This window comes from Anthonomus grandis, chromosome 2, assembly GCF_022605725.1.
Source record: "Anthonomus grandis grandis chromosome 2, icAntGran1.3, whole genome shotgun sequence".
Taxonomy (NCBI): Eukaryota; Metazoa; Arthropoda; class Insecta; order Coleoptera; family Curculionidae; genus Anthonomus; species Anthonomus grandis.
In genome coordinates this window covers 12,685,788-12,707,211 of record NC_065547.1, presented here as the reverse complement: position 1 = coordinate 12,707,211, position 21,424 = coordinate 12,685,788, and the positions used below count along the sequence as shown (strand labels likewise).

General features: G+C 28.5%; 1 protein-coding gene across 4 annotated transcripts in view; it reads right to left on the bottom strand.

Moving 5' to 3' along the window:
* Positions 1 to 889: 889 nt before the first annotated feature.
* The window catches only part of LOC126750535 (limbic system-associated membrane protein-like), a 524,620-nt gene continuing 504,085 nt past the window's right edge, over positions 890 to 21,424 (bottom strand). For 3 of the 4 annotated variants that reach the window (XM_050460174.1, XM_050460176.1, XM_050460177.1), the window contains exons 7-11: positions 20,267 to 20,441; positions 20,006 to 20,211; positions 10,009 to 10,258; positions 1,212 to 1,247; positions 890 to 1,104 (exon numbers count right to left, since the gene is read on the bottom strand). In XM_050460174.1, coding sequence (XP_050316131.1) covers positions 989 to 1,104; positions 1,212 to 1,247; positions 10,009 to 10,258; positions 20,006 to 20,211; positions 20,267 to 20,441 — 783 coding nt within the window. In that variant the 3' untranslated portion in view covers positions 890 to 988. The remainder of the gene's footprint in view (positions 1,105 to 1,211; positions 1,248 to 10,008; positions 10,259 to 20,005; positions 20,212 to 20,266; positions 20,442 to 21,424) is intronic. The other variant, XM_050460178.1, reaches the window with a different exon arrangement.

The following is a 21,424-nucleotide window of genomic DNA, read 5'->3' as shown; positions in this document are numbered from 1 at the left end:
ACGTGGATTAATAAACGTTATTATTATTATTATTATTATTATTATTAAATGTTTTCAACTACCTGGGAAAAATAAAAAAAATCTTCCAGGCAACCAAGTTGGAGGCATGAACAATGCACTCAACTACTAAGAAGAAATGGAAATCCTGTCCTAGACAGTTGTTAATAGAGAAAAAGTACTTAAAATTAAAAGATGTACTACAGAAAATGCTGATAGTAGAATGAGATAGATATATTCAAAACATAATTAAATAAAAACAGATAATTTAAAAAGAACTTATAGCTTTCTAAAGGAATGTCTCTATACGTAATTTTTTTTTAAGAACCAGTTTCTAATTAAAAATCGTACTTACCTTACCGCAGGATATCCCGTAAAAGAAACAGCCTTTTTTGAGCAGATCATACAATATTTATTTCTTGTATATTAACCTGTTACATTTAAGATGAAATAAAATTTAAAAACTAAACCCTTATACAATATTGAGAAGCCTAGAAGGTATTTCACAATAACCGGAAACCGAGGTTGATATAAAGCTCTATATAATATGTAGCACTTAATTATGGTATTTTGGTTTTATATATAATAATATCGAGATTTTTATCCTCTTTACGGTCGTAAAAGTAAAGTATATATTATATATGTAATGGTTGGTCCACTGGGGAGTCCTTTAATTCTCTCTTTTCTTTCCTTTTTTTATAGCTACCTCAAAATCTGCCAATGGCTTCCCTATTGTACCGCGCAATATATCATTATTTACATTTATATAATTTACTTTTACGTTTTTAATAAATTGCCTATTTTAACACCACAGACATTGTATATAATATTGGTAATATCATTTTATTTTTTATACGGTTGTATACTTATATACAAAAAATAATTCAATATATAGATGGTACTTGTTACGTTTAATTACATTTTAGGTCAGGGTATATACAACTGTATTTACAATAAGTGGAAAAATAAATAAAATTTTAGGAGTAAAAGCTTAATTATTATAAAAAATCATAAACACAAAAGACAGTACGACTAAATAACTTAAATTAGAAATTTCTTGGGCCCCGTTTCTGGATTTTACACTCAGGACGTCTTCTATTGCGTTTTCTGAAATAAAGAGACAGCACGTTTTCAATTGATTTTTTTTAAATTAACTATTTTTTTTAATTAAAATTAATTATGTCATGCGTTTAGTAATGACATCTTATCCTTACCGGCAAATAGATGTCTGTTATCTGTGGTGCTCTCATCTACATAGATCCAAATTGTGCGTCATACATCGAAGTTTTATTAGTGCAAGGGGAGGAAGTGCCATGAAATTAAAAAGAGAAATTATACAGCGTGATATAGGAGCCACTGTACATCTGTATGATATAGATAAAGATAAATAATAATTAATACATTTACCCAATGCCCTGTATAAAATACCATATTATGATGGTATATCTGGGGTTGTTTTAGTGAATTTTTTTTATAATAATTGTTATTTAGGATTTTTAATTTAATTTTGACTCGGATTCTTCCTAAAAATTCTAGAGAAACTTTTGAAAAAAAAGGATGGCCTTTTTTAACATAATGTAAGGTAAGTGTGGTAATTTAGGAGAGCTATATTGTGATTGTAACTTTTAATTAAGGATATTTATATCAATGTAGTAATAAGAAATTCGAATGAAAAAACATTTATTTTTTTTCAATTAAATATTTAATGAAACATAAATTATTTAATTAAAATAATTTAAAAAAAAATGGAATTAAAAGACCAGGAAGTAAAAATATTAGTTTAGTTTTTTTTTTGAAATTATATCGAAAAAAAAAAATTAAAAAAAATTTAATTTATTTGAAAAACCAGATAAATTTTAAAAAAAGTGCACAGCTATTTTTATTTGAAATTTTTCTAAGATATAATAGGATGAGGTGATTAAAAAAATGTTTATAAAATTACGAGAAAACTTAAACATAACAAAAAGCTTAATTTAAAAAGTAGACATATAGGCTTTTTCAGAAAAATATGTTAAATTATTAAAAAAAAAGTACAGACTTCTAATCAACAGGAAAAAGTTTTTTCTTAGATCGTAAATTCTTATAGTCTAAATCCTTATTACCTAATTCAGTTCTTAAAAATTATCATAATTATATATGGGAGTCAGATTCACTTAAGTTATGCATTCGCATATGAAAACGTAATTATTTTTCAATATTGTTTTTAACATACCTATTTTTATGTTAGTCCAGATATTATAACTTAATTTAATTTGTTCATGTTTTTTGGTTTAATGGATTTAGGTCCCTTTAGGTCCTCATCATCTAGGCCTACAAGGTATATACATTTTTATTCCATGTTTTGATGATAGATTCGGTCACCGACCATGGCGGAGACCAGAGGTGCATCACGCGAGTGTCACTGTTCTACGTGTTACAAGTGTAAACAAGGTTTTGATGATATTAAGAAAATTATCAAGTGTACAGAGTGTTATGAGTTTTTCCATGGAAAGTGTGAAAATGTTGAGTTAAGAGGATCCCACTTAAAGAAAACAAGTTGGAAATGTAAAACATGTACTGACAGTAGTAACAGACTCGAGAGATCGAGGAAAAGAAGCCGAGTTGAGGATCTATGCATCGACCAAAACTTGATAGATCATATGAATTGCACCTTAGACCTATTATTCAGTAAAACTAATGCACTTACTGAAAAAGTTGATACACTATTGGCAGAAAACATCAGCCTTAAAGAAGAAATTGTATATTTAAAAAGTATGCAATTAAAAAATAATATTGCTGAAAAATGAGTGTTTGAGAAACGATCAAATGCATCGACCACCCAAAGTAAGGTCCTAGTTGTTAATCAGAAGGACGCGATTCCAAAGGATATCAAAAAAATAAAGGAAGATTTAAAAATAAAAGTAAATCCAACAGACATCGGAATCGGAGTAACACTGGGGAGAGCGACAAAAAAAAGTGGATTAATTTTAAACTGTGGCACGGAAAAAGAAATTACCAACATCCAATCGGAAATTCAAATTAAACTTGGTGAAAGCTATACTGTTGATAGACCCAAAATGTTACAAAGACGCATCAAAGTGGTAGATATAAATGAAAATGAAAATGTGAATAGTGACAGTGATATAATAACAAAGGTAATTAAGCAAAATGATTTAAATAATAGTTCAAAAAATGTTAATATGAGGGTAATACGGCGAACAAATATTGTTAGAAATAGATTTAATTTAATATTTGAGGTGGATGAAAATACATACAGTTTGATTATAGAAAGAGAAAGAATAAATATAGGATGGAATCACTGTCCTGTGTTCGATGAATATGGCATTATTATGTGTTACAACTGTTGTCAATATGGTCATGTTAGTAAAGACTGCACACAGAGCAAAGACAACCGTCATGCCCAACTAATCAACAATCCTTGAGCCGTGTTATTATACGGCTTTTAATATTAGGCCAAATTTAAACTGCCAATATTTCGGAAACTATCAATTTTTGGACTAGATAACCTTATACAAAGTTAACCTTATTTTTAATTATCTTAATGAAAAAATTATAAAAATAGGGGGTTTCCATTTAAAAAAATTGACTTTTAATGATTTTTTCATTTTAATTTTTAATGCTAGTTTTTGACCACCCTGTATCTTTTTTTTAGCCAAATTTTAAAATAGTCTTTTAAAGTGGTCCTTCCTCTAAAATAAAACCAAAACTAACCAATAAATAAAAGCTACTAAAAGGGAGTAATCGGTAATTATGTTAGGGCTTATAAACATAGTTTTTCACATGAAATTAAAAATATGTCAAAAACGGTTACACTTAGGTATAGGACATTATACACAAAATATACTTAGAATTTCACGTAAAAGCCAAAAAAGTAAAAATATACAGGATGTTCCATTTAAAATAACGAAGTTGACACCTACTTCCGGTATAACCGGAAACGTCACAACTGTCAAAATATTTTAGTTGTGTAGCCCCCATCGACTGTGCTATGTTGCCAAATTTTCAAAATTTTTGAAAAATTAGTTTCCGAAATATCGATCGCGTCTATTCGTCGTGAGACACCCTGTATATGTGCAGATAAATATTGTAGTGAAGTGAGAACAATGATGAGGTGTTTGTGGGTGGCAGAAGAGCTGTGTTTGGTATTCATGTAACAACCGGGATACTGAAAAAGTATTTATGGATTAACCGGGATTTGACATGGTCTCTCTAAAAAAACCAGGACACCCTATATTCGATCTATTTCGCCAGCCCATAGGTAATTAACCTCATGACCGAGATTCACCTATTGGAATGTTCATAGTAACCTCAAGTGCATATGTATATTATATTTTTTACACAATAAGCGTATATGGATTAATTTATAAGGGTATATTAATAATTAATTAATTAATAATATTATTGTGAAGTTAGTAACAGCGCTTTAGTTTTATGTATGTGGTAATTTTTAAAAATTTCTGAAGCAGTTTTGGTGGCGGGGTGCTTAGGTCGCCGACATGGCAATGTTTAGACGGACCGAAATATTGCGGTATTCCTTGGATTAACCGGGATGTTGCTGTTCCTGGTAAAACCGGGGCGTTGCAAGTGTCGGGGATAGGGATACCCAGCATTTGATATTTATTGCTTATTTATATATGTACTCTTGCTGACTAAATATATTGTTGAATTAGCTTTATGAACATTATTATTGATATATGAATTTTTATTTTTATTAATTTTTTGGGAAATTTGTTGTTTTTGTATGTAGCTATTTATGCTAAATAAATATTATTATTATTATTATTATTATTATTATTATTATTATTATTATTATTATTATTATTATTATTATTATTCTTTTGTAGGTTTTTGGAGTAATTTATTATTTTGTACAATATATTGCACCTATTTAAAATTAGGCGATGTTAGGGTGATGTTATTAAGATATGATATTATAAAGTCCTACACAAAATCCTGATAATGCTTTTGTAATAAATTGAAACGTCGACGTTCCTTAATAGGTTGAAAAATAGGTGATTAAAAAATTGATTTTTTTGAAATATTCAGTAGTTAATTGTGAGGATATGGCAATCACCACGGGTACAAAGTTAAAGCTACATGTTATGATATTATAAAATTTTTTACATTAAAAAAAAATACTAAAAAATTTGTCCTTATATTTAGGATCCTTTAAATAATAATAAAAAAAATTGTTGAAAAAAAACATTATTTTTTTTGAAAATTAAATACTTAATAAAAGGTTTGAAATTATTTAAATGAAATGAGTATCAAAAAAATTAATTACAAGACAAGAAAGTGATTAGTTAAAATATGTTTACTTAATTTCCGTAGATTTTCGAAAAAAGACACAATTTAAAAAATTTAAACTTTTGCAAAAAAAAGCACTTTAAAGATAAAAGAAAATTATGCGTTTTTCATGATTTAAAAAAAAATGCCAAAAAATCATATTTAGATTTTTTTTTCAAATTGGCTATTTAATTAAAGGTACTTGCTTTTTATAAATTAACTTAATAAAATTTGTAATATATGATCTTAAAAGAAATCAATTCTTAAAAAAAATTGCCTCTTTTCCTGATTCGTAAAAATACAAAAATCATATTTTGTTTTTTAAATCAGGTATTAAGTTACACTGTTTATTTTAATATTAATGACAAGTGAATAAAAAATTAAAGTGAAAATATTTAAATTTAAAAAAATACTTAAATGTTATAAAAGTATAAGGAGGTTGAATATAAATTTTAAAATATGTGATTTAAACTTTTATCTTTTTTAAATTTCCTGACAAAAGAAAAATTCTAAAAATGTTAGAAGAAATTTTTTTTGTGATTTGGTTTGGTTGGATTTTATTGTTTTTTTTATTATATAAATCTAAATTTTTATATACTGTAGATTGATGATTATCCAATCGAATAAATTAAATTTTTAAAGCTTACAGATCAAAATTTCAATGAAGTGAAAATTTGCCCAAGGAAAATAGGTTTAGGCGATACTATGGGCAGAAATTTTTTTTTGCAAAATATGGTATTAATAATCAAAAAACAAAGTTAAAAAAAAATTTTATTTTGTATCATTCGAATTTAACCCCTTTCTCTACATGACCTTTAAAGTACTGGCAAAATTAATTTAATTTTCTCTTTTAAAGGATTATTTTTTTAAATTATTCGTTAATTTCCTAAAATTTAAAATTTTTAATTAACTAGTTAATATGTAGTTAATTTACTTCATTCTTCACTATGAATTTACTCGCTAAATGTTTAGGAGAAAGTCTTTAAATTTAGGTTTTTAATTAATTTAATTTATGTTTTTACTTCTATAGGTCTGTAAATTTATTCCTTAAATTAACACAGCCAAAATTTTTAATCTTTGATTCTACATCTTTTTAATTTTATTAAAATATATATTCATAAATTCATGCATAAGTTAATTTTTTTAAATAACTAAATTTGAATTATATTAACATTTTAATGAATATTTATTAATTTTCTAAGAACGACAATATCTAATTGAGTATTTAATTAATTTAATAGTACATTCTTTATTTCTAATTTACTAGTTAAAAGCCTAGGATCAAGAATCTTTATTACTAAATTCTGGGTTTTAATGAATTTAGCTTTAAAAATGTATGAGTTATTATTATTTATTTTTTTTTCAATAAATACATATATTACTTCATTAAGTAAACATGAAAAAAAAAATTTAAACTAATAGATTTTTATTACATTTATTTAGATTTATTCATTAAGTTAATTCCTTCTTAAAAATTTTATTTATAAAGATTATTCGGTAATTTGCCAAAACCTAATATTTTTAATTATTTAATTAATGTAATGCATTCCCCGCTATGAAATTATCCGCTAATTAAAGGATTTTTAATCAATAAATATCAAATTTTTATGCTTATCGGTTTGCACATTTCTTCAATAAATTAGTATGACCGAAATTTTCTTGTAATTTTATGAAAATTTATGTTTATTTTACTATAGTATAAGAGTTTCTTGAATCATTTAATTTTAATTGAATCTGTGTAGATTTATTATTTAAATTTATTTTTTCTGTAAAGTTTTATATATAACAAAATCCTTTTAATAGTATTAAAATTTTTTTAATAAATATTATTTTTTTTACAAATTTCTAGTATCAAGATACTATTATTTATAAAATGAACGTGGCTCAAATTCTTAAATTTTGTACTTTCATTTATATTAATAAATTAACTTATATCACATTAGGTTTTTAAGTTATTAAGTAAATTTATGTAAATTTATTATGAATATTAATTTTTCCTTTAACGGATTTTAATTTTTTTTATAAATATAATTCGAGAAAAAATAATTTAATGTATTTTTAAAAGATTTACATTCATTGAGTTTTGGATTTTATTAAATTAAATTTTTAATAGGTCTGTATATTTATGTGATAAATTAATAAACTTGAAATTTTTAAATTCTGTAATTTTTATAAATTTATAGTTATAAATTCTCTATGTGAATATAAATTAATTAAGTAATATAATAAATGGATAATATATTTTTATATTACTCTATAGGGTTTTTAAATCCGCATATTTCAAATATATTTGTCTAGATTTATTCATTAAATTAATTTTTTCTAAAGGTTTATGAATTTAATTAATTCCTTTTAATGAATTTTATTTATTTTTTATTATTTATTAATTATTAAAGAACTGCAATTTCTAATTGATAAATTAATTTTCTTCACTACTAATTTACTTCTTAAATGTCTAAAATCAAATTTTCCTAATTGTTCAATTTCAGCATTTAATGAAATTAATTCATTAAATTTAAGATTTCATTTCAATTCATGCTTCCATTAAGTCTTACATGTATGTGTAATAAAATCCTTTTCATGAGTTTAATTTTTTTGTAAGGATATTTGTGTAGGAATTACAATTTTTGAATAATTATTTAATTTAATGCACTCTTCACTATGAATTTACTTGCTAATTGCCTAGAAGCAAGATCATTAAATTTAAGTGTAAATGAATTAATTTTTAAAATTTTTATTGATAGTTAAAAATTAAATTTATTTAAAATTATTTTTAAAATGGATTTCGTTATACAAAATTATTTAATCCTAATTATATTCATCTACATTTATTTCTTAAATGAAGATGTTTTATAGACCTAAACGTTAATATTATTGAATTCAAGTCATTACATGATTTTAAAAAGCGCTCTTTTAACTATTTTTATAACTGTAACTGTAAGTTAAAAAAAAGACGGTAAAATCATAAAGCTAAAAATAAATCCTATTATTATTCTAGAAAATATTACTAAATTAATGAATTCACATTTACGAAGAAAAAATTTCTCTATTTCATATCAATGCAATTTAGGTGTTTATACTAAAAAATTCTTTTTTTTTCAAAACATTTTTTTTTACGAAAGACTCATTCTAAAGGTTAATTTTTAAAAATGCCCTTTTAGCTCATTATTGTTTATTAAAAAAAATCGGTAAAGCCTTAACGCCAAAAACGAATTTTAATTATTTTCCCGAAAACCTGACTTAAATAATAAAAAACTACATATAGCAAGAAGAAATACCTCTATTTCGTATTATTGTAATCAAGCCGTTTAACCTATATACAAGGTCGCTTAAGTATTGCATAAATTTTAAAAAAATATTTGGTACAAACCAAGGACTTTCCATGGGTTGATCTAAGAAAACACGCTTTTAGATTATAGTTATATTAAAGCGTATTTTTTATGCCTGTATATTTCAAAAAAATCGGTACAACCATAATGCCAAAAACAAATCCCTATCATGTTCCAAAAGAATTCGCAAAAATTGTGAAAATAATATTTTTCCTGGCCGCATGAATTGTAATTGAGTTGTAATTAGGCCAACGTGACATTTTGGTTACGTAGCTTATATTTCTTGATACCAAAAACCATCATTTGATTACAATTACATAATTACAATACAATATTTGATTATTATAAGTTATAATTTTTAAAAGTGTTTGGCACAAAAAAACGATTTCTCAAGGGTTGTTCACTACATTAAGAAGTTCTATGCCTAAAGTTTCAAAAAAATCAGTACAACCATAACGCCAGAAACAAATTCTAATCGCATTTCAAAAAAAGGTTTTTTTGGTCGCATGGATACTAATTGGGTGGTATTGACACGAAAATTAAATTTTTATTAAGTACTTAGTTTATATTCCTTTATACTAAAAACCATAATTGTATTACGTCGTCATTTTATACTCTATGACACTAAGACTGAGATACGTTATCATGTCTTAAGAAGGAAACAGTCCGAATTTTTAAGTTATATTCATCCTTACCATAATTCATGTCTTCACTACGATCTAAATCATCTTGTTATTATATTTGCATTACGTAATTTATCCCCTTTACACAAAAAACATTATCTTATTACGATCCAAGATTCCTGATACTAAAATACTGGATCATATTAAAATTGTGTGTATAATTCAATGTTTTATCCTTGTATTGTCATACGATTTTTTAAATTGCTTTTTTGTCAATTTTAAGTCTTATTTTTCGGTACAGGCTTATCGCAGTCATTTTACCGCAAAAATATTTTTTTTTCAAAATATAGTTTTTATAACCATACTTTTAAAGTTTTTGGTTTAAAAAGCTTATTTTCTGGGAATTTATTTTAAAAAGTGCCCTTTGGGGTTATCGGTATATTAACGACTTTTATGCTTGTAAATTTTTAAAAAAATTAATAAAGCCATAACGCCGGAAACAAATCCCAATCCTTTTCCAGAAAACATGACTTGAATAAAAAATAATCTACATTTACTCCTATTACGTTTTTGAATAGTATATATCATTTAAAGTTTTTATATTTTTATAAGTGAAATCATTTTTAAATATTTCCATCATAAGTACAGTGGCTCCAAAATCACCCAATATTATAAAATAAAGGAATCAATAGAAAAAATTGCAAAAGTATATTTCTTTTAAAATTTCCACTTACAAAAAATAATTTAAACAGAATAATTCATGACATACGTACCCGTCTCAGTCGTCTTAAAAATAAAGGAGGGAGACTCTGGACTCCATCCGAACTTATTCCGGGCCTGGACTCGTGCCTCGTACTGTTGTCCTGGTTCCAGGCCACGTATGTCGTAGCTCATAAACTGCATCCCGACAGGTTGGGCTGGAATCGCCGGCAATATGACATCCCGCCATTCCAATCCGTTCCATTTCCAATCTTTCATTGGGCGGCTATGACCGAAGTTGGTGATCGAGTAAGTTCGGTTTTCCTGAAATTAAAAAGGGATATCAGTTCAAAAATATGGTCCAAACGCAGTAGATGTACGGTTAATACTAGTCCCAGGAATTACTAAAATTTAATGGTTTAAAGAAGTAATTATTTAGTAAACACTTTTTAAGTATCGCCTGAAATTTTAAAAAGTGTCTGGCACAAAAAATTAGTTTCCAGAAGCTTATCCCAAAAGGCGAGAGATTTTAAAAGAACTTACATTTAATGGTTTTTCAACTGCCTGGAAATCTATTTTTATTTAATGTTATTACTCTTAAATTGTTTAAAAAATATTGAATTATATATTCCAGGTAGTTAAATGCATTTTTTTAAATTAAAAAAGCTTGACTGCCTAGAACTCTTTTTTTATTTTAAAAGATTTTTTTAAGGTTTTCGGTTTTCATTTAACCGAAATTTAAAACAAATTCAAGGCATCCACCTTGCAGACTATTAAGACATATTTTTGATATTTATAAGGAGCTTCTTAGAAAAAATTAAATCTAAGCTTAATAAACTTTAACCATTTATTTTTATATTAAAGTACTATTTTTAAGGAACTTTCAATAATAATAATGATAAAAATAATAATAATCTTTATTTAGCAAATTGCTACATATAAAATACAAAGAGGTTATAACGACAAAAATTAAATATAAAAAACAAAACATGGGCCTAATAATACAATTTTAAAATATATACTCTTAATAATCGTTGAAAACTATTTATATTATTACAGATTTTTAAGTCATTAGGCAATTTATTAAATTCGAGCAAAACTTTATAGAGCACGGAATTAAGCATTTGAACAGTATTACACTTATGAGCTAAAATAAAATCAGTAAAATTCCTAGTATTATAATTATCGACATCACGAAATAGCACTAACTTATCACATATATAATTAGGTAAAAGGCCTTTCTTCAACTTAAATCTAAATACGTTAACATTAAACATAATTCGTTGATGGACGGTCAATATATTTAAGACACTTAAAGTTATTTTAATAGGAATATAGCGGTTACATCTCAATATTGTTCTCATTGCCCTATTTTGAATTTTTTCCAATTGAGAGATATTATATTGCGGTAAATTATATAAAAGAGTTGAACAAAATTGTAAATGTGGAAGAGCTATAGCATTAAATAAAGTTATTTTTGTACTCATTGATAAGTTTTGTCCCACCCTATTAATAAACGCTACCTTTTTAGCAAACTTTCTCATGATATAATCCGCATGAGCCTGAAAAGTTAAGTTTGAGTCTAAAATTACACCGAGATATTTAATTTGATCCTCGTAAACTAATTTTGTCCATCCACACAAATACTTACACTTTTAATGTCAATAGAAGATATCTTCGACCGTCTACCAAATATACAAAATTTTGATTTTGTGGTATTTAAGCGTAACTTATTGTTACAAAGCCAGTTAAACAACTTGCCAAGTTCTAAGTTCATGTCGCAAACCATTTGCTGTAGATTTTGGCCAACTATATAGAGCATAGTATCATCAGCAAATATAATTTTATTTAATTTTTGAGCCACCCTAACCATATCATTAATGTAAAATAAAAACAATAATGGACCCAGAATAGTACCTTGGGGCACACCGACATCGACATTTACAGCTTCAGATATAGCATTATTAAACTGCACACGCGTTGTAGCCTATTACACAAATAAGACTTTAACCACTTTAAAACGTTCAGCTTAATTCCTATGTACTCTAACTTACACACTTACACTCACATGAATGACGTTCACGAAAGCCAGACTGGTTAGGAACTATAATTTGGTTGTTATCACAGAACTGCAGTAATTGCTCTTTTACACATACTTCTAAGACCTTTTCATATACAGTGCTTTCATTTCAAAACGATCCACAATTAATAACTTTCTTTGAAAAAAAAAAACGTCAAATTAGATATATAGGGGGACGTTTAATTATGCATTTACTAAAGTTCTGTCAATCACCCCCTCACCTCCAGCTAACCTCACTTTAATATGTTAAATGGGAACCCCCATCGTGTGATACATTATAGTAAGAAGCGTAAAATTCTCTATTCAACGGTACCAAAAAAAATGAAATCGGTAAATGTGTAAGCAAATAGTTAGCGAAAATATCTAGAAATAATGAATATTTTATTTACGCCAAACTTTGGTATGTCAAATGGCTACCCCATGGTGTGATACATTATTTTAAAGGGCATTCATTATGCTATCAACGGTTGTAAAAAAAATAAAATTGATTGACCAAGAAGCAATTAAAGTGTAAATCGGTAGGGTAGAAAAACAAATTTAATTAGTTTAACAAATTTATTTTATTAAATGTTCAAAATGCGCGCCGTTATTAGCAAGACAATAAAAAAACCTATTTTCAAACTCCTTACGAACATTGGCAAGGGTATGCCCGCTAATTTCTCTGCATTCTTGAAATATTCTATTTTATAAATTCTCAATACTCTCAGGTGGGGTTTTATAAACTTTGGTTTTTAAGTAGCCCCAAAGAAAAAAATCTAGTGGGGTTAGGTCCGGAGACCGCGCAGGCCATCCGATGGCACCACGTCCGCCAATCCACTTTTCTCGAAAATTTTCATCAAGCCACTCTTGAACTACCAAAGTGTAGTGCGCGGGAGCTCCATCCTGCTGAAAATGTATATTATTTTCATTCAATAACATAGCACCATGTTGATCTACTTGATTTTCGATAGATTGGATGATGGAAGGGTATATTGCATTTTCTAAAAGGTTCAAATAAATTTCGCCAGTCAAATTTTCTTCCAAAAAAATGGCCCGATTATTTAATTCCCATAAATTCCTGCCCAAACATTAATTTTTTGGGGATATTGGGTATGGCCTTCCCGAAAAACATGCGGATGTAGGTACCACACTAAAAGTATTCATTTAAAATACCAAAGTTTGGCGTAAATAAAATATTAACTATTTCTGGACATTTTCGCTAACTATTTGCTTACACATTTATCGATATAATTTTTTTGTGTATTGTTAAATAGAGAATCTTACGCTGCTTACTATGGTGTATCACACGATGGGGGTTCCCATTTGACATATTAAAGTGAGGTTAGCTGGAGGTGAGGAGGTGATTGACAGAATTTCAGTAAATCCATAATTAAACGTCCCCCTGCATATCTAATTTGACGTGTTTTTTTTTTTTTTTTTTTTTTTTTTTTTTTTTTTAAGAAAGTTATTAAGGGTGGATCGTTTTGAAATGAAAGCACTGTATAGAAACAGTATTGATAGGACGAAACTCATTAGACAACTTGGTATTTGGCACCTTTGGGACAGGAATAACTGTTGATATCTTCCAGGACTCCGGGAAGACGCCATTTGAAAGTGAGGTATTTACGACGTCCAACAGCTTATTTACAGCAACATGAAAGACATCACAAACAATCTGTTTGAAGATGCCATCTTCACCCCCGCCTACATTTTTTAGATTATTAACGACTTGTCTCAATTTAGCCATTGATATTGGTTCAAAATTCTGGAGAATACTAGTTGAGGTTGGACTTCTTGGGGCATTGCTAACTATATTTTGTTGCGTTATATTTTGAATAATCTCACTGATGCTATCTATAAAATAATGATTAAATTGATGTGCTATTGCTGCCACGTCTGAGATGGTCTTCAGATTTTTCTATAGCTCGCTTGGATTTTTTTAATTTTCATCTATGGTTTCAGCAAAATAATTGTCCTTCTCATTCCTAATTTTACTCACGATAGCATTTAGTCTTGATTTATACTCTGCCCATATGTCTTCACTTTTATGTAAAATGGCTCTTTTATACAGAATATCTCTCTCACGCATTAGATTTTTAATTTCCGAGTTAATCCACTTCTTATCTTGATATTTTTGTTCTGTGACAGCTGCGTTCATGGGACACATTTCGTTAAGAATGTAATAGAGAAGATGACGGCTTCTGCTTGTAAATTAACATCTGAAATGCTGGTGTTCCAAGGTGTACTAATAATATCATGTTGAAATTGATCTGAGTTATAATGTTTAGTAGATCTTTTCAAAGTAGTTATATTTGGAGTCACTAGATTTTGATGATCAACATTAATCGAGATAATGGAATGGTCACTGATTTTTGGTGTTAAATGAACTTTAAGAGGTAAATTTTTATCGTTAGTTACTACATGATCAATAAGCGTCTGGCTCGTAGTACTATTACGATTTTACAATTTGTGTAAATCCACTGGAAAATATTACATCCTTTATTTTGTCAGCATAAAATAAGTTTTTAAGTAAATCCAGATTCAAATCTCCCAAAATAATAATAGTGCCATTAAAATCGCTTACCTCGTCTAGCTAGTTTTCAAAAAACTCAATAAAGGCAGCATCCTGTCTTTGTGGAGCATGGTACAATACAGAATACAAACACTTTACACCAGACGAGCACAGTTCCAAGGACAACAACCAAACAAAATTTTTAACACATTGCACATTTTTTAACTTGTATCGAAGATCATTTCTTACTAAAGCAATTACTCCTCCAATTCTATTATTGTCTGTCGCACACTTTTTTAGTTTGTACCCCTCAACATTAAGTTCACAGGGTTCAATATCCTCTGATACATGAGTTTCACTAAGAAACAAGATTTTAGGTTACCAGTCCTTTAATAAAATAATTATTTCATCCTTATTGTTCAAAAAGCCTTGAAATTTTAAATAGACAATGCTTGAGTTGTAGACAATATTTGAATGTAATTGCTATTTAGTATACTTATTTCGCTGAAGGCCCTCAATAATTTTGTACGAATCACATTTATTGATCTCCCACATAGTATGACGAACATCTAAGTTAAGACTGTACTTTTGATTTGACGCTGCACAATTTACACATTTAGGTACATCCACATTACATTCTTTGTCATCATGTTCGCCAGTACATTTACCGCACACCTTACTTCCTTCACAATCATTGGCAATATATCCAATTACTTAAGTAGTGCATTCAAAATTAAAATTGTAATTTAAATTTTGTTTTTGCCAGGGGTGTATTAAGGTAGACGGGGTTGAAATATCTAACTATTTAAAAAATAAATGATTTCAAACACGATTTCTTATTTTTAAAGACGCAAAAAAACAACACTGGTATCTCATAATATTATTTTTATGTTACATACATATTACGTATCATATTTTTTTTTGTTCGTCAGAAACAGGCAAGGTAAAAAAAGGGGGGGGGGGGAAATATTAAGGAAACTTTCTATATTTATTTTTAATTTTAAAAAGCGGTATTAAAATATCCTTTTTGCATAAAAGTATTAAAAAGTTAAAAAAAAAATTAATACAACGACGTAATGTTTCCAAGCGGTCACCTATCCATGTACTACTAACCACGCCCGACCCTGCTTAACTTCGGTGATTGGACGAGAACCGGGAATTTAGTGGGATCTGACCGTTGCATGTAAACAATTTTATTTTGCTGCAAGTTATGTAGACAAAAACGCCCAGTATATCAACCTTATCATTAGTCACCTTTATTTTGCTAGATCAGCTTTTATATGTTATAAATATATATAATCGTAGCTTTAAGCTCATTCTTTATACCTGTAGTCTAAGTACATTATGTCACTCTGTATTTTTAATTATAATAAAAAATTTTAAAAATAAGAATTCTACCACAAAATATATAATTGGCGCAGTCGGTAGGATTGTGTCCGTTGAAAAGTGCTTTCCATCGTGGACAAGAAACCCTTCAACGTGGAGTCTCAACCCCTTCAGACACAATCCAAATAGAAGAACCGTGTGGTCTAGACGTGGTATATGAGCACAGTAATAGAAGAGTCGAGAAAGGTAAGTGCCACTTCCTTTTTGCCCTTATTTCACCCTCTGTTCAAGGTTCTAATAAGGATAATTTATTAAGTTCCTACATATTGAATGTAAAATAAACCATATGATGGTGATGCTAATACCCTAAACAAGTTTATTTCCAGATGTGATCGTGTTTATAATAGTTATCGCCCTTTAAATGACCATAAATTAATAAAACACATATTTGAATCTTTCCAAGAAAAATTAATTGGTAGAGCTAAAGTTTTAGTGGGCAATAGAACAGAAATATTAACCTCGGAAGATTTAAAATCCTCTTTAATACAATGCTTTTTAGATAGACGCGATCTTGACTGTTCAATCCAAGAATTAACCAAAGCAAGACCCTTTAAACATGAAAACCTAATTACATTCGGTAACCGTTTACAAATTCTAAGAAGCAGTGTTGCTCAACGAATTAGTAAAGATTTTACAATATCAGTTTAAGAACGGACCTATCAAATTAAACTTCATAATAAAACAGCATTAAATACTTTTATTGCTGGTTGTACCGAAATTCTTAGAAATAATATGCATCTAAAGAAACCAGACTATTTAGAAGATGCAATGGCATATGTAATCGAATTCGAAAATTTTGAAAGATTATATGGCAATAGCAATATTAATAAAACTAACAATCATTCTAATAAAAATAGAAATTTCATTGTTGATAGACTATATTATAATAATAATCAGCCATTTTATAGTAATCAGAATCATTATCCAAACAATAATAATTTTAATCAAAATTTCAAAAATAAACAATTCTCACCAAATCCACAATGGCCTTATCAACCTATTGATATTAGACCTAAAAGTCTACCACCTCAAAGATTACCTACTAATGAACAAGTGTTTGGTAAACCAAAAAATGTGTTCAGACCCAATCAAGTTCCAATTTATCAATTACCAAAACCAATACCCATGTCGACAACATGTAGAAACCCAACAATTCAAAGTTCAAAGCATAATTCTAGAAATCCAAGTGAATTTAAAAATCATTTCACACAATATCGAAATCAACAAAAACCTCACTATATTGTAGAAGAAGTTAATAATCAAGATTATGATGAAAATGATAATAACTAACCAAGCTGACTGATATAAATAAATATAAACAATTCTTTTCCATATGTTAAAATTAATTATTTTAATATAAAACTTCCTATTAATACAGGTAGTTAAATCAATAAGCATAAATCAATTTTAAAACCATCAATTGCTGAAACTTCCTTTCCTCATTGTATATATTATAATAAAAAAAATACTGTTAAAACAGCCTAAGGTAGCCAAAAAACTCAATTCCAATTTTTAAAGAATATGGTATTCATAATGAAATAGATTTTATTTTATTTGAGTTTCACGATTTTTATGACGGTATTATTGGACTTTCATTACTAACATTTATTTACTAAAACATATTTACTAAAATTAAATTTAAATATTTCCCTTATTAAGCAAGTTTTAATAAACCATTCTATGAATATTCCATTTTATTATCGCCAAATAGAAGACGTCAGTTTTTTTCTTATCAGTCAACCCACATGAAAAACTTCAAAAACATGAAAATACCAGTCAGAATTTCTGAAGGTGAAATTTTAATCAAACCTAGAAAAATAAACGGACTCTTTATTCCATTTATATTACGGAACCCTTAACAGTGGAACCATAATAATAATTATTATGAAATATTCTTCTTGGACAATGTAACTGATCACGTAAACTCTAAAATCATTAAAGAAAATAAAAAATACAACATAAGAGATTTTATTCAAACTGATCATATGAACTCAGAAGAACGGGAACAAATTTTAAAACTATGTCAAGAATTTTTGGATATTTTCTATAAACCAGGAGATAAATTAACATTTACATCTCATGTTAAATATGAAATAAAAACGATAGATGAGATACCAGTACATACCAAATCATATAGATATCCATATATTCATAAACAGGAAGTGCTAGACAAAGGAATTATACGTCCGTCATCCAGTCCTTGGAGCTCTCCAATATGAATAGTACCCAAAAAATTAGATGAACAAAAATGGAGACTAGTCATTGATTATCGAAAAATTAATGATAAAGCTATTGACTATAGATGGACTATTCCCAATATTAGTGATATTCTGGATAAATTGGGAAGATCTCAATATTTTACGACATTGGATCTTGCAAGCGGATTCCACCAAATAGAAATGGCAGAAGAATAAATACCCAAGACAGCGTTTACAGTAGAAAACGGTCATTTTGAATACATAAGGATGCCATTCGGATTGAAGAATGCACCCGCCACGTTTTAACGTGCAATGGATGAAATTTTAAAAGATTTACGTAAAATATGCTGATGATTTATTTATATTTAGTACAAGCTAACAAGAACACATCCAAAGTTTAAAACTTGTATTTAAGAAACTAAGGGATAATCATCTAAAAATTCAACTTGATAAAAGTGTTTACCCAGACTATTCAACAAATTTCATGATAATGTTCATAATAACTATTATGATTTACATCATTATCACGATTCTACTATTATTCTACAAATCCAAGATGTCATGCCTATTAAAACTCAGAAGCAATAAGAAGATGACATCCATTGAAACCACCCCTTGTGGAGAAGAACTTCAAGACCTAAAGCAAACCAACCACTCCGGTATGTTTGCTTCTTAAGGACGGAGGAGTTATATAGACACAAACCCCAGTATATACACTTATTCATCAGTCACTTTTATTTTGCTAGATCAGCTTTTATATATTATAAATATATGTAATCCTAGTTTTAAGCTCATTTTTTATACCTGTAGTCTAAGTATATTATATCACTCTGTATTTTTAATTATAATAAAAATTTAAAAAAATAAGAATTTTACCACAAAATATATAATTTGCATGACTTTATTTTTTTTTTCCAAAATTTCATTTTTTTAATTTACGTTGTAAACAAGTTATTGATATTGATGAGCAAAAAAAAAATATTTGGATTATAGTCTTTTTTATGATGGCAAAAGTTAAATACAAGTTTCCTGTTAGATACACATTTAATCGCGGGTGAACCATTATTGCCAAATTTTTACACATATGTTGTATTAGAAGTATACAATATACATATGTATTATAGCTTATTTAGAGTTAATTAATTATTTGGAAAAATTTTTTGGCTTGTTTATTACAAGTCGCAGGGCCAGGCTCTAAAGATAGCAGAGATTGATTTAAGACAGAATTGCTTTACGCATGGAATATTCTACGCAGCCTGTTCTAGAACAAGTTCACCAAAAAACTTAATATTTCTGGCACAAGAAAGCAAAACTGAAAAATGTTGTTAACAAAGAAGTCCATCAGTAGAACTTTTCTTTTATTTTTAAATTCCACGCGAGCAACGCTGCGGGCATTCAGCTATTTATTAATATTAATGAGATATATGTAAACATATTTTTTCCTCACGTAAATATAACAGTTCAAGAGAAAAACATAATTATTTTACTTTTACAAGTACCAGCCCGTATAAAAAGATGCCCCGAAGAAAACCGCTGATCCAAAAACTATTCAAAATACTCGAAAGATATCCCTTTTGCTGTGTAAATTCCATAAAAAGCCACCCTAAAGCGTCCCTTTTATTGCATATTTTATATCACGGACCGTTGAAAATATGCATTTTTCCCTATCCCGAAGCGATCCAGGAATCATTTTCAGTATGTACGGTCCTTCTTAATAGTTTCATCTTCCGTTGAGCTTTAACTGACGCAATTTCGCGACGCTTTAGGCCACACGGCATATTATCCGCCTCAGACTAGTTTTTCGAGTCTGGAAGAGATTAGGGAACTTAATGGATTTTCTGGATAAACATCCAAGGGAGAGGATTAATCAGGGGGTTTTTAATATGCGTCAGAAGAACCTAATTTATGCAACTTACCCCGCGTTGGTTCAACTTTTTCTGGCTTTGATGGTGTAAGGGTTGTGGCTGATTGTCACCGGTGACAACAGATACTTCCGGAAGTTTCCTGTATAAAAGTTTGTATTCTTCTATGGGACTTAAAGATTCAACTTCCCAGCTAATGTTGTAGTTTTGTTTCCAACGGCTCGTGGTGGGGCTGTTGAATTTTACTGGATGTGGTTTTCCTGAAAAAACAAATCATCAATGCACTTGCCTCGTGTAAAATTTAGAAAATCTTACCAGTGAGCTGAATACTCTTTCTAGTTTTTCCTAGTTGGTTATCGGCCACACAAGTGTAATTTCCAAAGTCCTGTCGGTTCACTTTTCGTATTACTAACGTGTGTCTAGATCCCCTGGATTCCATTATCCTGCGCTCAGTCGTATCCAGTTGCATAGTGTCTCTATACCATAAAACCTGGAATCAAGAGTAAGTTAAAAATTAAACCGGGGAAAGTTTATAGTATAGTATGTGTAAAAGTTTAAATTAAATTTATAAATTCTGCTGGTGGTGTATCTAAAATAGAACCGGAGGAGGCGTATAAAGTGTTTAATACCCAGAAGGCAACTCGGGAGTTAATTGAATTTCTCGCTAAATAAAACCTGATTTTCGCCATATTTGATTAGTTAGATATATATTCGTTTTTTGGGGAAATTAAACGTTTCTTAGCCCATTATAGATTCAAGTCGAATTTTCCCGAGATGCATCCGTTAATTTCCAGCAAGAAAAAAGAACTTTTGCGAGAAAATCGCTAATTTAAAATCAGAACCGAGCCCCTTTTGTGAATTTGTTTAGGAGGATGGGACCTAAATAAAGGATTCGTTCAAAATTCAGAGGGCTCGTTTATTCGTCGCCTAAAAATGATGCTTTTCAATCGAACGGTTTTGAATTCATAATAAGGAGATACCGAGGAATCCGAAATATCCAATTACCGCCTACGCCGCAATTTACGTCGAAATATTTGATGTGTATCGGCGAAATTAAAAAGGAAACGCCAACGGCTTCTCGGAGGTCGTTTTTAAAGCAGGTTGAGGAGTCGATGAGTTGGTATATTTAATTCAGGCTCTTGAGTTCATAGGAATTTTTCGAAGTAGACTCAAAAATTTAATTTTACTTTAGTAGGTTAGAAAAAAAATTCTAATAATAAATACTAAGTTCTGATATTCTGCAAGAGACCAGACGTAAATAAATGTAAACAGTCAGAAATTTATGTCGCGGTGACCAATAAGAAGCGATGGAATTTTGTCTTGTTTGGCCGCTTGGTTGTGAATGAACTGTATAATACTTTTTACGTTGCAGTTTTAAAATAAAATAAAATTACATATATGTTAACTTATGTTATTTAAAACCACCTTATCTCATTGTTCCCAATATAAACAGTAAAAGTGCGGACGCTGAAG